Raw genomic sequence first — 15,792 nt, 5'->3', positions numbered from 1 at the left:
TAGTTGGATGGGGGAGTATTGATAGTGGACACGCACTCACAGAAAGAGAGAAAAGAAGCCGAGACCAGAGCACAAAAATAGCCCGCATTTGGATTCACTTAGAGTATAATGCAAACAGAGGCCAACACATGACACAGCACGCCAGTTGACAAAGCAAAACTAGCGCGCGCTCACTGGAAATGATCCCTTTGTCTGTCTCTGCAGATGGTTTTCATCATTTCACGTAAGGTCAATGTGTTAACCGAGTGTGTTAGTTGCAGTTGATTCATTGATATTCCACCTTTGCAGATATTTATGTGTTTACAAAATTAGGCCCAATGTGTGCATTTTTCCATCAATGTCTGTAAAGGGCAGAATATCAGATGAATGAAAGATGATGTTGATTATTCGAGCAATAAACTTCATGAATCTGAAGAAAAGCCAATTAGAAAGTGGTGAAACTCACACTGTTAGTGTGCACAAAGACAAGCGTGTGGTTATGTAAGCATGTTTCTTTCATCCCTGCTGTCATTCATCACAATGAAAATGACAAAATAACATGCAACATTTCAATGCAAATGAGTTTCTGCTACTTTACAAAAACAGAACAACACACACACAGTTTTAATGTGGCAATGAGGTCAAAAAACATGCCCCATCGAGAAAATAAAAATAATTGATGCTATTCTTTCACCCAGACCAGTTTTTTCTTTCCCTAAAATGAATGAATGGCAGCCAGGGCTCGACACACACCCACCAAACAATAAACGTATAAAACCGGAGAACAATAGTCGTCCATAAAGTCTACTGATAGAATGAACTGTGAACGCCACGCTGAATAGGGGGCAACAATCGTTGGGAAAAAAAAAACAGGGCAGAAACAAGAGAAAGGGAGTCACGCAAGTCAGAGATTCAAAAAAGCTGAGCAGAGAAACAACCCAGAGAGGCACCACAAACGTCAAATGTGGATTTACGGCTTTTGCTCCAGTGAGGTTTAGACGGTTTCTCCGATGTAAAAAATGTAGGCCGGGCTGAATTCAAGTATATCAGCATATGTTGGTGAATTATAGTGAAAAGTTGAACTAAATATGTTCCAAGATACATTTTTTTTACTCACAATGTCATTGAATTGAATGCATTCCCAGATGAAACTGTCAGCTTTGAAGTGACAACTTGTGCATATGCAGAAAAACAACTGTAATGAGTGTTAGCAGAGTTTAATACGTGGAGATCCACTACACTGAGTGTAGAAGAGGAAGATACCACTGTATACCATTGAGGCTTTTATATTCTTTCTCTCTTGTGCCTGGCCAAATAACTTTGGAATCCTAGCAACTAGCACAAAGAGGCCATGACACCACACCTCAAGTAGAAAGCTGTGTTTCTCTGCTTCATGTTTTTTTCCAATATCCCTCATTCTTGAATTATTTTATGTCAACTAGCTTCTTTTGAGAGTTTTTCTTAGGTATCTCTGTTTGTATTTTGTTGCCGCACTGATCAGCACACACACCCCCACTGCTCCCGATCCTATCCACATTTATTCTCTGGAGCCCCCTTTGACCTCTCTCTCCCGCCCTCATTTTGGAATTTTCTGCCACGCCTGCTGCTGACACAGCCAGCACAGACAACAAGTGACGCTTTCCCTTTTTCCTCATCTCTTGTTGGGTGAATTGGCCTTGTTGCCTGCCGATCGCCAGCCATCTCTGGAAAAATCCACATAAGGAATGTGGGATGAGCTCATTTGCCCTACAAGTGGACAACCTTGTAATTTAGAGGAAATCTCCACTAGGATTTTTGGTAGCCAATATAGCTTTCACGCTTTTACTCAGGTCAATGTGCGGACATCGTCAGCTAAAATGAGCTATAAAAAAAGACCATTCCATATAATTATCATTGGCAAAGAAGCCATGTTTTCATTCTTGTTTCTTAGTCAAGGGAATTATGCACAACCTGCTCGAGAAGGAGTATGAATTAAAATGACTTACACTATTTGTAAATAGATTAATAATGGATATCAAGGCAAATTTTAACTCATTGACAGTGATGGATGAATCAATTCCGAGCTTGAACGTCCATCACTGTCAGTGCCATATATAGTGATAAAAGAATAATAAGTCCGGGGGTTAAGGTACCTGTAACTCTGAGGTTAAGGTACCTGTAACTCTGAAGCAAAAAAATATTATGCAAAATTGGAGCAAATGTGTGATTAACTAAATGTGCTATTCCGGTATCAGGTGATTTACACTGTACACTTTGTTGACATGATTCCGGTATGTGGTTTTATAGTTGTAAATAAATAACTAACTCTACTGGACTCTAAATGGCTATTTCCCAGTATACCATAAAGTTTCTACACAACAAAAACATTCTGGTCAAATTGAAGCGTTAATGTTTGTTTGAAAACATCTCCCAAGGGCGTTTGTCCCACTTATGTGGAGGTTACAAAATCAGGCCAAACTGAGCAGAGTCATGATGGCGACAGAAGTGAGTGAGAGGATGGAAACCACAATAACCAGATTAGAGCCAGTTTCCAAAATAGCCTTTCTCCACTTCCTCTCTTCGCCCAACACAAGCCTGAACTGTGTCCAGACCGCATGCGCAAAAACAAACAAAAAAATACAGCAAAAGGGCTTAAATGATGGGTGGCAAAATTGTACTGCGGACCAGATTAAATGCAAGCAATTCAATTGGCAGCCTTTGAGATGAATGAATGTTACTGATGAATGTACTGTGTATACAAGATTTGAAATGTCAAACTGGATTATTAGCCCCTTGTGACCATTAAGATTTAGTGTGCTTTTTTTTCTTCAGCTTTGTACAATTTCAATTGAATCAAACGCTTCATTTTGCATGTTTGTATTTTTTACTCTAAACGTGAAATGTCTTGGTAACATTTGTGACACAGAGCAGGAAAGTTCAGAAATCCTTTTGAAGTACTTTTTTGCATTGGCGTGTTGGGTTTAAACTTGTTTGATAGATCATGTCTGAGATGCCAAGGATCAACAACAAATCCTCTTGGCAAACTTGGATGAAATGTTACTGAACCACCTCCCAAAATCGGCAATGCAGACTGAAGTTGAAGACAATTGTCAGTTCAATAGCAGCCTCTAACAACCTTGGCTTAGTCCTTCCTGAGCATATTTCATTAGTTATCCTTTCTTCTGTGACTCATGTAGACTCGATCGAAGACAAAACGAGACATTTTTGCAGCTTGGCCAACCTAGCCACCGCCGTAGAAAGGAATGTGACATCCAGTGCTCGTTTGTAGCTCAATACGACAACAAATCAAGTGATAATTGCTATTGGTGAAATAAAATAGGTTAAGTAAATGAAACCTAATGTGCACAGTCGTCATTTTTTGAGGGGGGAAAGGGGTCCTGTACGCCGACAATCATTTTGAATTTGGGTCTTTCTGGGCGGTGATGTTTCCATAACGACTGTCTATGAGTCCGACATACATAAATGTACTGGATATGCAAAAAAAAAGAAAATAGCTACAGCAGTGCAGGTTTTTGTTTCCTGTTCCCTTTCTTTGTCCTTGGGAAGTATAAAACGGAAAATCCTAAAACTAGAACAGGATGAGGAAGTAAATCCCACATCCAGACGGTCATGCTGACATGAAGACAGAATAGGACTTTAGTTGAAACAATGCACTAGAAATAAACAGTTCAAGACCTGTGGACAATTAATTGATTAACATTATTATTTATGTGGATTGTAAAATGGTTAACCCTCAAATACAATGGTACATTGAATTAGAAGTGTAATTTGTCTGGGAAGAAGTTTGGCAAGAACATTCTGGATTTGAATCATTTTGTGGTTACATGTTTCTCTCTTTGATTTTCTATGGACGCTCTGGCTTCCTTCCACACCCCAAAAATATCATTCAAAATCTAAAAATTGTTCTATGGTGTGAAAAGTATGCAAGTGGTTGTTTGTATATTTGGGCTTTGAGAGAGAACTGGTATATTTGACTCCGCAAACGATTTATCCCTCGCATGCTAACTTGAATTAGTGCTTGAGCGAAATCAAATTCTCCATGCGGATGGGTTCATTGCAGTTCGCGTGTGTTCACGCTAATGTGAAGACTCATGGAAGCATGAGAGCAAGCTGTCTGTGACACCTGCTGTTGCTCGGAGCAAAGAGTATTACAGCAAAACGGTCGAAGAAGATCCGGCACCCTACATGTGGATATTACATTGTCTAGATGTGACTCACAATTTGCCTGTGGCCAACCCCAATGCTTAAAAAAGTCTGCTGGGATAGTCTCCAGGTCATCCAAACTTAATGAACTTTAATCAAGGCAGGCACTAAATGAAATAAAAGGATGAATGCATAGAACTGCAATTTAAGTGGTCAAATGTAATAAAAGCAACTTCGCATATGCTGTCAAATCAATCCAATTTAGAGGAAAAATACAACCATCTTCTTTCTCCCTATACGTTATTTATACACCGTATTTTCTGGACTATAAAGCTACACTTCAGATCATAGTTTGGCTCCATCTATTTTTACAAAGCAGTGTAAAAGGGGGGAATCACACACTTTGTTAGTATCCAAGCACAAATAGGTCTATTATAGTACAAGAATGTTCTGCGTACTAACTGTTTGTTAGTTTGCCTATCAAATACAAACACGTGAGCCGCTGCTTGACAAACAAACAAACAAAAAATCATGATCACACGTTTTGTTCGTTTCCCTCCACAAATGCATTATTCTGCAAGAACCTTCTGAGGTATAATGTACGTTTCTTGTTAACTTGTCTGTATTATGCCATCAGGTGAACTGAGGCCTGATGAACACACCAAACAAAGGCGGGTTGCAGTATTGCTTGTTTCTGTTGTTGTTGTTGGGTAACAAGAATGGTCCAATAGAGAATTACTTCATCATAGTCCTGCAGAAATGAGCTAATAGAGATCAACATGTGATGGTCTGTTGATCTGGAGCAAAAGGCCCATCAAATCAATCTGACACGACATCAATGCTGTGTTTCCGTCACTATTTAAAAATGCATTTTCTGTAACTTTTTGTCCACCAATATATCTTATGATTTTTAAAATGTCTCATTTGGTTGTTACCAAACATTTCAAATAGGGAGGTTTCTTTAGAAAAAGACCAAATATTGTAATGCTAAAAAAGATTCAAAGTAAAAGAGCTGGCAGTGAATTCAATTTAATGTTTACCCCACAGGCATTTGATATGAATAAATAAATAGGCGAAAGCCCCACCCCCTCCTCAGTAGCAAGCCAGACACCAATGCCGCCCCCCACACTCCAAGGAGATTACCCCATTAAAGCTGAGCTCTGGCTGGCTTTGTACCCGCATGGCCACCCCCTAACCCATGAAATGAACCCCTACTACATGTGTGTGTGCACACGATGCCCAATAAATGCGTGGGGGGTGATAAGGCAGCGCAGTGTGGTAAAATGGGGATTAAATATTCTTAGTGGCGTTATGGTTTGTTTTGTTTCTAATGTCTATGGCCCATGATAGATAAATTTTAGTATCAAAGCGATATTATGCACTCCCAATGCAAAAAGGAAAGGGCCTGATAAAGGGGTTGCATCTCTTCAAGGCCACTTTGAGCGAACACAAAGAAAAGCTTACTCAGCATTCTTTCGTGACATGTTTTAAGTATCCTAGCAGACGAAGCCTTGATGGAGAGCTCAGAGGGATGTTGACATCGTTTACGTGCCAACTTTGGTTAAAAATTTCGAGCCGGTGCCTACAAAACAACCATTAGTGGTGATGATATATGACAGCAATCACATGTAAAAACATTAGGGTACATTTTGACAATTGTGAGCATTTAGGTCTTAAAATAAAGTGAGCAAATTAAGGTTCAGTCTTTAGTACAAAGACACTTTGATAGTGCGTATTTGTAGCCAAGCTACCAACTACACCACCACAGACTGTGGTAGGGTGTAAACGAAATTACTGCAGTTGTCCGCCAATTGTTCATGGATAGCAATACCTTATTTCGTTTTATTCTAATTGTTTTTTCCCCAATTTGACTGACACTCAAACGAGGAGCATTAGAATGTTTTTTTTTTCTCGTTTCACCACCTGTGACGTGTGCGTCTCAAATTCCCATACGGGTTGGAGATAGGTCGAGGATTTTGAAAGCCTGAGTTCGTAAAACCGGCTCTTTAATGTTTACTTTTAAAGCTTTGGCGTGGGAATCCAATGATCGTTTGAAATTTGACATGCCCCTACATGTGCGTCTGGGAATATGCATGCAATTGTTGTATTTCTCTTAAGCTTCACCTGCAGAGCACCTTGTACGCATGGAGATATGTAAGTCAGTCCTAATGAGGCCTGAGGTTTTTTTTCTTTTCTTTTTCCTTTTTTTTTTTAGACTTTAGCAAATGTGGGCCACACCTTTTCACTACCAGAGGCGGAGAGCTTCTAGTTCATATCACACACTCAGTTTTGAGTGCGTGCCTGCGAGGTTGAGCGGCAAATGGAGACCTCAGGCCACAGATTCCCTTTTAAGAGGTTCAGAGGGTGAAATAAATCACGACTTGATTCCTCCCCCCTTTTTTTTTCTTCTGGCTATCACATTGGGGAAAGTATGGGAGACATTTCTCATCACAATTAAGGACGTTTTTAAAAGTATTGCGCTATAATTAAAGGAATTTTATACATGGGAAAAGTTAGCGAGATAAAGGGTTTAATTGCTGGAATTCATTTTGCGGGAAGAGTACCGTTTCATTTTTTCCTGGTTTATTGGCTATTATAAGTGTTTGGGTTCTAGTCAACTCAGACAGAAATTGTGAGTAAACGCAAGCGGGAAATGTAATTAGAACTCTGGTCACCTTCCAAATTGCTCAATCTACTGTGGTTTAAAAAAAAAGATTTGGCGGCCATGTGGTTGAAACCTCACACAAATTGAAAACATAAATAGATTATTGAGGTAGCATAGAAGAGGAAATGGTATGTACATATAATCTTTTTCCCAGGTTGACCAGAACTTCCATGTCATCTCACTTATGGTAAATGCTTCTATTGAAACAGCTGAGAAAGTGAACTCACCAAAGAGCAGCAATAATTTTCTGTCTTACCTTTAGTAAAAGTAGATTTTTACACAGGAATTTAAAGTGCAGCTGCCTATTTTCATAACTAATCAGAAGACACTAAATGAATTGAAAGTTCATCAGTGTTTCTTTTCCAAAATAAGTGAAAATTACACTTTCACCCTCTGGAAAAGATTTCTTCACCCAATTATGTGTTCTCTGTGAGATCGGATATCACTGAGTCATTTTACGTGGTTGCTACGGTAACAACAGCGGCGTGTGTAACTGTGCACTGAAACGAGAACACATGCAAATAATCCTGAGTCACTGTCATCGCGCTGTGTAACTCGATAAGCCCCACAAGATGAAATATTTAAAAGTCACCTCATGACGCGCAAAAACAGAGTGTAATATTTGATTTGGAGTTTACTTTATGGAGAAATTCTCTTCTAAACTGCTGATACACCTCGAATGAACATTTGCTTTTATACTACACAATCAAACTAGTGATGCACTTGCAATCGCAAACAATGGGACCAGGGCAGAGCTCAGTCATGCCCTATTTTCTTTCTCCCGCAGAGTACGTCACAGCTTGAGGAAGACCCCCAACCCCCACTGTGCTCCAATGCAATGACACACTGATGCATCCACATATGCACATACCTATGATAATTGATGTCCTCCCATGGGAGACAAAATATCTAAAACCCTTGCTTCAAACGGAATATTCATATTTCAAGTCTTACCGCAGGCCCAAACCAGCCCCCCCCCCCCCCCCCCCTCAATTCTGCACAACCTAGATTCCGTTCTCCAAAAGACAAAAATAATAAGGCCACGGTGTTCTATTTTCACTTTTTTTCCATCTGGCCCACACTACCGAGGAGAACCTTTTAAAAATAAGGCCGGACTGCTCCCATCCACCATAATTGATAATTAGTTATGGCACGGTGTGCACGCGTGCATGCCAGGCCATCGTCTATCAGCACATTTGACAGTGATGCAAAGAAACCACTGAGATTAGCTTCCATATAACTCAGCAACAACACGGTGGGTGGCTGCAGAAAAAAAACAATGGTTGTAGAGTAAAAAGGCTAGATGACAAGAGAGCCAAGGGGCAGAGGAGGAAAGAATTCCCCTTCCTGCACTGAGTCAGTCACACACAAGCTTTAATGTTAAAGCTTTTGTTTTGAAGTCAAGAGTGGAGGGCCAAAAGGCAAGGGCCATTATCAAGACAGTGCTAATGGTCGGATGCAAGGCAGTTTTGAAGCAACCGCAGGTTTCATGCACAAACCACAAGGATATGTGAATGCAGACACACTGTATACTGTAATTGAGGCTGTCAAAACTGACTGTAGTCATTACAGGCCCAGTCGGGTCTATATGTTTGTATGTTTCACATGTTGCCAATTCCAAAGCAGTTATTCCAATTTTAGTAGATAAATGTGAATTATTCAACTGTTTCAAATGACTTAACACCTGCGCAGTTATAATCTGGGAATCTTTTTTTTACTTTACAGAGACTTCAAGGCAATGGCCAATCACCTCATTGCTCCCACCCACAGCATTTATTGCTGTCCACCCACGCACATACATACGAACAGCTCAAGAGCTCATAAAGCACTGTAGCCATATTTACAGCATGTGTGCATGAACATGGAGAGAATTGTGAAAAGTCAAATCAGCAGATTTCCAGGCGACACAATGGACTTCTTCCATTAACTGTTTTACAATTTGTCTCAGTTATTTGCAAAACTTCGAAACAAACGGCGAGTAAATCAACAAAAGCTGACTCTGCTATCTAATGAAGGGAACTTGAATATAAAATTGCAGATGAGCTGCAGCACCCTGCGAAAACAGCGGAGAAAAGTCACAATGGTCATTCCTTTAGATTTTCCAGATTTCCCAATGAGCAAAACTAGTAGGATGCACATCAACTGAAACAAAGGACACTGTTTAAAAAGACAAAAAAAAATTTAAAACTGGTGCTGACATGTAATAATAATCTCAAATTTGTATTTTGGAATGGAGTGAGCCACATCTGGTGCAAAATATATATATCCCTTCATCCATTTGTCCCTTCACCTATTGACAAGTGCCCATGGAAATGCGCTTCCATGAGCCATAGCGCTTCATTTACAAGATGAACTTGGTCGTAGCTTGATCTGTTATTGACATCCGGCCAGCATGGAAGCTTTTTTACACCCTCCCTCACATACCAGCACTCGCCAGTGTCTGATGCAGAGTGCAAAGCACTCCCAGTGTCTCCAGTCTTAAGTGTTGTCTAATGGGAGCAAAGCCACTGACAGCTTGGAAGAGATACTCACATTCTTACACCTTAACATTAGCCTAAGAGCACTTGAGCAAGAGGGATGATGTGATTCTCCCACGCTCACATTAGGACTCTTTCTACCAAGGGATCACACTTCTTTTGACAGTCAAAATTAGGAATGAAATAAACTCAATATGAACCTGCCTAAACTGATCATGCAAAAAGGGAACGTAAGCAGTGGTAGAGTCAAGTGTATTTTGATAATAAATAATACAGTTCTGGAAAAAACACAACACAGACCACCACAAAGGTTCCACGGTCTAGAAAGTTCATGCCATGGTCTATTTTTTTCCATACTATGGACAAAAACTGCTTTTGACACTCATTTTTCTCAACATTAACTGGCCAATGATTAAGTACAACTAATATTAATGGCTTCAATTGATAATTGTGTATAATGAGTTGTCATTTGACTTACTTTTGAGGGCCAGGATGAGTGCTTTGCCATCTTTGATGAGTTCCTTGATGAACTTGCTGGTCTTGTCCAGCTCCAGCTCATGGGACTTGAGTCTTTCCCTGAATTGAGGACTATCCAGGTAGCAGTCGCTAAACTCCAGGGCAGGCAGTCCCATCTTTGCTCCCTGCCTGCACACACAAGCTGCTGGGCTGGATAGAAGAACAAGAAAAATCTCCGAGCAAGCAAAAGGAGCGATCCTTGACGTGGACTGCTATAGTGGCTATAAAAAGAGGGATGCAAAAATCCGATTACGATACAAGACGTGTAAACAAGAGCAGAGATGTCATCCGATGTACGCGAGATGTGATCCAATAGAAGCCTTACCTGCATAACCTTGCGTGATCCCCTGCAAAACCTCCGTTCACACGCTTTCTTGAGAGCGTCACCAGCTCAACATGCGGGAAGTTGTCACAATCGATCCGATTTGGTAATATAGAGTCCAGATCCTTATGTAAATCTATGGTGCATTCCTGTCGAGCGAGTCATGACGGAGCGGACAGTCCGGCTGGGGCGATGATGAGGGTTGGAGGGAGGTTTGCCAATACAATAAGCGGCTGATCGCTGCAAACAAATGTGGACTCCTCGCTTAAGGGCTTCGCTTCGACAACCTAGCGCCACACACATGAGATTTTTTTTTACTGACGTCTCTCTTGTCCAATCGGATAAGTTTGCGTGTGGGAGAGGGAGGACATTACGGATGCTGATATACATACCTATTAAATTAAGATCATGTCATTTATTTTGTCAGCTGCCTTGATAATCACCGCTCAACTCCACCCCAAATATAAGTGAAAAAAGCAAGGAATTACAACCAAATATTTCTAGAAGAGGGAAATATATATATATATATATATTCATTTTAAGAAGAAAAAAACGAATCTCCCTCATCAGCCATTTAGAGTGGCATTAATATATAACGGTTATAGTCCAGTAATGCTTTCATAAAACATCTACTTTGTTTTTATTGCACCTTCTTATTAAAAGACAATCTTTGACAGCAAACATGACAGCCAGGGCTCGTAGACGTCATCAAGACGCTTAGCAGTTCTTTGCCGTCATCTACTGGCAATAAGGCAGACCTACGTCTACTTTCTTTTAGCATGTAGAGTTGGCATGAAGAAAGCCTGACGTTTACTCCAATATGCTTGTGGTTGTATTGTAAAACTGAAAGGAAAAAGAAAGAAGAGCAAAGAAAATAAAATATATTAAGTTGCCTATATTCCCCGGGCGTGCATGCATACAAGACATATGATTTATTTGTATTTGTTCCCCAAAAATCCATAGTCCAATTTAATATTAATACTCACTGTAGAACTAGACATGGAAAAAAGTCCAATCCAACAACAAAGGAATGGACAAAATATTGATTACTAATTGTACAAATTAAAATAATGTTCCCTGGGCTTGTGTGCTCTGATTTTTGCGATTGGCTGGCTACCAATTACGGGTGTCCCCCATCTGGTGCCCGAAGTCAACTGGGATGGGCTCCAAGACCCCCCGTGACCCTTGGTACAAAAATGAATGAATAAATAATTATGACCATCCTATCTGGGTCATAAGCATTGTTAAAAATGTGTCTGGTAGTTCAAGTTTAACAAGTGAATCAATACAGCGAATTGGGAAAATGACCAGTAACACTTACTCATTTTTTCCAGCATTCTTGTATGTGATTGTCATGAGGTGTTTAACACAGAAACACATCCTCCCACGTTGATATCTCACATGATCACTCCAGTTGTTGTCTGAATGTTTTTTTTTTCTGAATGAACAAAAAAATAAAACTAGAATTAAAGGCGCCCGAGTTATCTAAGAAAATGTATTCAAGCTCCTTGTGTGTTTGAGGTCTACTGACGTGCTCACTGGTGGCCAGAATGAATGAAGCAACACCCATTCGCTCTCTATTTTCTCATGTGATAATTTTAGTCTTGGCACGGAACTGCTCGAAGGAACCCTGCATGGTAGAATATTGCAGGAGCCGCTGAAGCTCCTGCATAAAAAAAGGAAGAATATTCTTATGACGCAGGATTGTTGTGTTGCAGCATCACATCACCTGCTTGCTGGTAAGGCCCTTTTCACATAAAAAGTGTGTCATGTTTTGATTTTGTTTGTCTAAAAAAAACATATGGGATTCACTAATCATTTACTTGATTTGCTATAGCATTCAAAAAATCCATGTGGATTGATTCTTCAAAACGATACAATGAAAAATGGCACGATTTTTTTTTTGTGAAGCACTTCTCAAATCTCAATTTGTCTGTCAACCCGAACTTCCCCAGCCAGAACCTGATATTCAAAACCATGATTGGCTTACTGGAGTCTGATGGAAAGATGGTTATGAATAGCAGCTAGTTGGCAAGGAATACTACATCTTAAGCAAACATTTATTCTCAAAACCCTCAGATAATGCGCGTTAGAATATTATAGAAAAGCTACAGTTTCATGAAAGTACAAAAATAAAGAAGAAATACATTTTTCTATCTTGATACAACCACTTCCCCCACATAAGGCAATTGAACCCTTGACACATGTCATTATTTCCAAATAGCATTATTCTCTACATGTTATTGAGTAAATAAATACCAAACTACTGACAGACTGTCTGCCTATTCGATAATGCATAATATTGCACATACTGTAATTTCTACTTCGAATTATTCAACATGGCTCCATATATTAATCCAGCACACTTTCAAAAGGAATTGCAGAATCCTCCAAGTAAGAATTTGATTGCACACACTACTGCAACGTCTGTGCTTTTATTTGTTTATGTCATCCTGTCGAGCTAATTGACAAATTTCGTGCGAAAGTTACATCAGCACCATCTGGGAAAATGTGTGTTTAATTACTTGAGATGACAAGTTTTAACATGCCTACCCCGAGTGAAACATTTCCGGTGCTCAGATCTCAAAAGGAGCTGTTCTGAAACCAACTTCCTGTCTGCATCCGACACTCTCCTCCAGGTGACATGAACAGAGAAGCCAGCGCGTCTGCTTCCCATCACGAATGTCGACAGGGTGGGAGGATGTCCGAAGGAGACATGATAACGTTCCCCAGTGGGTCAATGGCTGACTTTTGGTTTCGTACTCGCACTTTCACTAAGTTGCACTGCCTGAATGGAGGCCACCATCTGAGGATCATGCCTGATGGGAGTATCAATGGCAGCTTGGATGAGAATGACCCTCATGGTGAGCACATTTTATTTTAATATGAAACACTGCTTCTAACAGAATAGTATAACAATCATTAGGAACAATGCTTTAACCTTTGATACAAAACTGTTTGTTTTTTTAATACTTTATATGCTACAGTTATATTGAGACTGCAGGCAACGGAGAAAAGTGTGGTGGTTGTCAAAAGTGCACACATGGAAAAATACCTGGCGATGAACAATAAAGGATACCTCTATGGATCAGTAAGTATCATTGAGCATATTTGTGGAAATTCAGTAGTAACTTTGGTACGTTTCCCCAATTTTTTGGTCTATTTTTTTTTATTATGATAGGAAATGAGCTGTCTCACACTCATCACATGCAAACGTAGCTCCAATGAGACATTGAATTCGTATGAAGTGTTATATATAAGTGGTGTCCTCCCTTCCGTGTTGCAGGAAACAATCAATGATGATTGCCACTTTGTGGAGACCATGGAAGAGAACAAGTACAACACGTATAAATCGAAGAAACACAACATGTATGTGGCGCTCAAAAGGGACGGAACACCCAAACCGGGCTCGGACGTGGACTTGAGTCAGAAGGCCGTCTTTTTCCTACCGAGGTCAGCGGACACGCCTGATGGGGAAGCGAAAGCTTTAGATCCCGCTGACTTTTCTCCCATTAAAAGAGCAAACAATCAAAAGGTAGAGGTCCACAACTAAATGAACAACAACAATAGACGTCCAATTCTTTTTGACAGCATAAAATTAATTTATCATACATATTTGAATGTTTTTACTGATATATTCTTCCTTGAAATAATTCACGCTAACAACCTCATTTTAAAGCTGTAATGCATTTTCCGGCGTTATGTATTTAAATAAATGCACTATGTATACTTACTATCTTTGTTACCAAAGGTTATACCTTCTTTTAACCCAGAAAAACTGTGACACTTACACATGAGATTGATTTATACATGAAAATTATTCTAATCTTTCTTGTACTGTTCCATATTTGAATAAATCAATATATATATATATATATATATATATATATATATATATATATATATATATATATATATATATATATATATATATATATATATATATATATATATATATATATATATATATATATATATATATATATATATATATATATATATATATATATATATATATATATATATAGAATAAAAATAGAATATATGTTCATAAATAGTATATCCATCTATACATATACACACTATATGCCAATGATATACACAAAGATATTCATTAACATGTACGTATATGTATTAATATGTATTGTCCCTTTGTTAAATAAATCAAACTCAAATCATATTTTCTGAATATGAGGGGATTTCTTTTCAGCTGTGTCAAACAGTTGACCAAATATTGTCTTGTGTTTATGTTTTTTTCCTACAGTACTGAATCGTTGTTTCCATGTATTCTGAGAACTTATTTATGTAAATTTTAACACAGTCTAATGTTAAAGTAATTCTATAAGCAAGTGCCCCATGTTTCATAAAGGTCATTGCCCTCAATGGAATATGTCTGGACACAACCCTCGTGAGGATAAAGGGAATGGAAAATGAATGAAATAAGGAATGTCTTTCTTTTGCCTGCCACTAGAGAGAAGCATTGTGTTAAAATCAATTTCCATGACTTGGCATGGGACCCTCTTTTCACAAAACAGTGCATGTCAAGGGCTCAGAGTTTTAAAGTAATACTTTGTAAATCAATCCTAATACATTTATGATGCTAATCACTACATATGAATCCACAAGAGAAGGTTTGAAATGGGAATGTTTGTGGTGGGGGCGCATGGGGGGCATTTTGTGTGGATTTAATAAAGCTAAAATGACTAGCTCTCAGGGCAAAAACAAGTCTGGTTCTGATATTTAAAAAAAGCTAATGTAAAGTCATAGCAGATGACAAAAGCTCAGACAAAGACAATGACCTCGCTTCACCCCTGATTTAAAAGAAATTGTCCGTTTTTCTCATAATCTGCACCTAATCTAGACCATCTGAGGGCGAACAAAGCCCCATTAAATGTCTTAGATGTTGCCCTTCCTGGGAAAAAAAAGCCTTTGTGTAGTATGTTTGAAAGCATTTCTACTAGTTTCTATAAAGGTAATGACATATCATGTATTCTTTTCTGAGCCTCTAATCCTCTCAATAGTCGCGGGGATGCTGGAGCCTATCACAGCCAAAACAAAATCTTTTTAAATGCAGTAATGTCAAGCTCCTTTTTGTGTGATATTTACCCTATAAGACATTCAGTCCTTATTTCTTCCAATCATGGTCTAATTTGTCTCATGTAAACAAGTCCAAATGCCCAGATGGGAAAACTGGTTGATGCCCAGAATTTTTGCCACACAACCAGACGAAGACAAGATTGTATTCAGGCAAACCCGCTCTCAGCACACATGCATTTGCTTGTGAGTACGCTCACACAAAGTGTTGGTTGGCCGTTGGCCTACGGGTATGCCGGGCAGGAAGGGAATCATAGACTGTAAACTGAACAAGGGCCGGCTTCCTCTGGGAGTCCCTTAGCCTGACAGCAGCCAAGATATGCACACACACACACACACACACACACATCCACACACATACGTACACACACATTGGGTCATCTGTTACTTCTCTCTCCTTCTCATCTCCATCTATCTTTATTCACCTTTCCTACTTGCATCTCGGCCTCCCGCAATATTCGTCTATGTCTTCCTGCTTTGCTGCCTTTGAGATCTTCTATGACAACCTTCCAATCATCCGTTACCATTGACCATGACAGATGTTCAATCAATTTTGACGGCCGGAAACAATCATTCGACAACCACCTCCGAGTCAA

The 15,792-nt window shown here is 39.3% G+C and overlaps 2 protein-coding genes and 1 long non-coding RNA gene across 4 annotated transcripts in view; 1 reads left to right on the top strand and 2 right to left on the bottom strand.

The window, feature by feature from the left end:
* Window positions 1-10,544, bottom strand: part of LOC144212509 (rho GTPase-activating protein 26-like) — a 29,279-nt gene extending 18,735 nt beyond the window's left edge. Inside the window, exons 1-3 of one of the 2 annotated variants that reach the window (XM_077740459.1) lie at window positions 10,495-10,544; window positions 10,106-10,389; window positions 9,743-10,001 (exon numbers count right to left, since the gene is read on the bottom strand). In XM_077740459.1, the coding sequence (XP_077596585.1) occupies window positions 9,743-9,896 (154 nt within the window). In that variant the 5' untranslated portion in view covers window positions 9,897-10,001; window positions 10,106-10,389; window positions 10,495-10,544. Of the gene's footprint in view, window positions 1-9,742; window positions 10,002-10,105; window positions 10,462-10,494 lie in introns of those variants that run through there. The other variant, XM_077740458.1, reaches the window with a different exon arrangement.
* Window positions 10,545-10,712: 168 nt separating this feature from the next.
* The window catches only part of LOC144212709 (uncharacterized), a 47,761-nt gene continuing 42,681 nt past the window's right edge, over window positions 10,713-15,792 (bottom strand). Inside the window, exons 3-5 of the long non-coding RNA XR_013329803.1 lie at window positions 11,634-11,768; window positions 11,424-11,540; window positions 10,713-10,945 (exon numbers count right to left, since the gene is read on the bottom strand). This is a non-coding gene — a long non-coding RNA (uncharacterized LOC144212709). The remainder of the gene's footprint in view (window positions 10,946-11,423; window positions 11,541-11,633; window positions 11,769-15,792) is intronic.
* On the top strand, window positions 11,642-13,858 carry LOC144212708 (fibroblast growth factor 1-like). The gene is made up of 4 exons (XM_077740793.1): window positions 11,642-11,841; window positions 12,742-12,966; window positions 13,090-13,193; window positions 13,389-13,858. Exons 1-4 carry the CDS (start codon window positions 11,796-11,798, stop codon window positions 13,653-13,655), a joined length of 642 nt encoding a protein of 213 aa, XP_077596919.1. The 5' UTR covers window positions 11,642-11,795; the 3' UTR covers window positions 13,656-13,858.

Source organism: Stigmatopora nigra, chromosome 19 (assembly GCF_051989575.1).
Source record: "Stigmatopora nigra isolate UIUO_SnigA chromosome 19, RoL_Snig_1.1, whole genome shotgun sequence".
Taxonomy (NCBI): Eukaryota; Metazoa; Chordata; class Actinopteri; order Syngnathiformes; family Syngnathidae; genus Stigmatopora; species Stigmatopora nigra.
The sequence above is the reverse complement of the archived record's forward strand: the minus strand, read 5'-3'. Positions and strand labels throughout refer to the sequence as shown.

Coding starts and splice junctions, on each gene's coding strand:
- LOC144212708 (XM_077740793.1), top strand. CDS start 11,796: ATGACGCAGGATTGTTGTGTTGCAGCATCACATCACCTGCTTGCTG. Junction 11,842..12,741: donor ATCACATCACCTGCTTGCTG/GTAAGGCCCTTT, acceptor ACTCTCCTCCAG/GTGACATGAACAGAGAAGCC. Junction 12,967..13,089: donor GGATGAGAATGACCCTCATG/GTGAGCACATTT, acceptor TATATGCTACAG/TTATATTGAGACTGCAGGCA.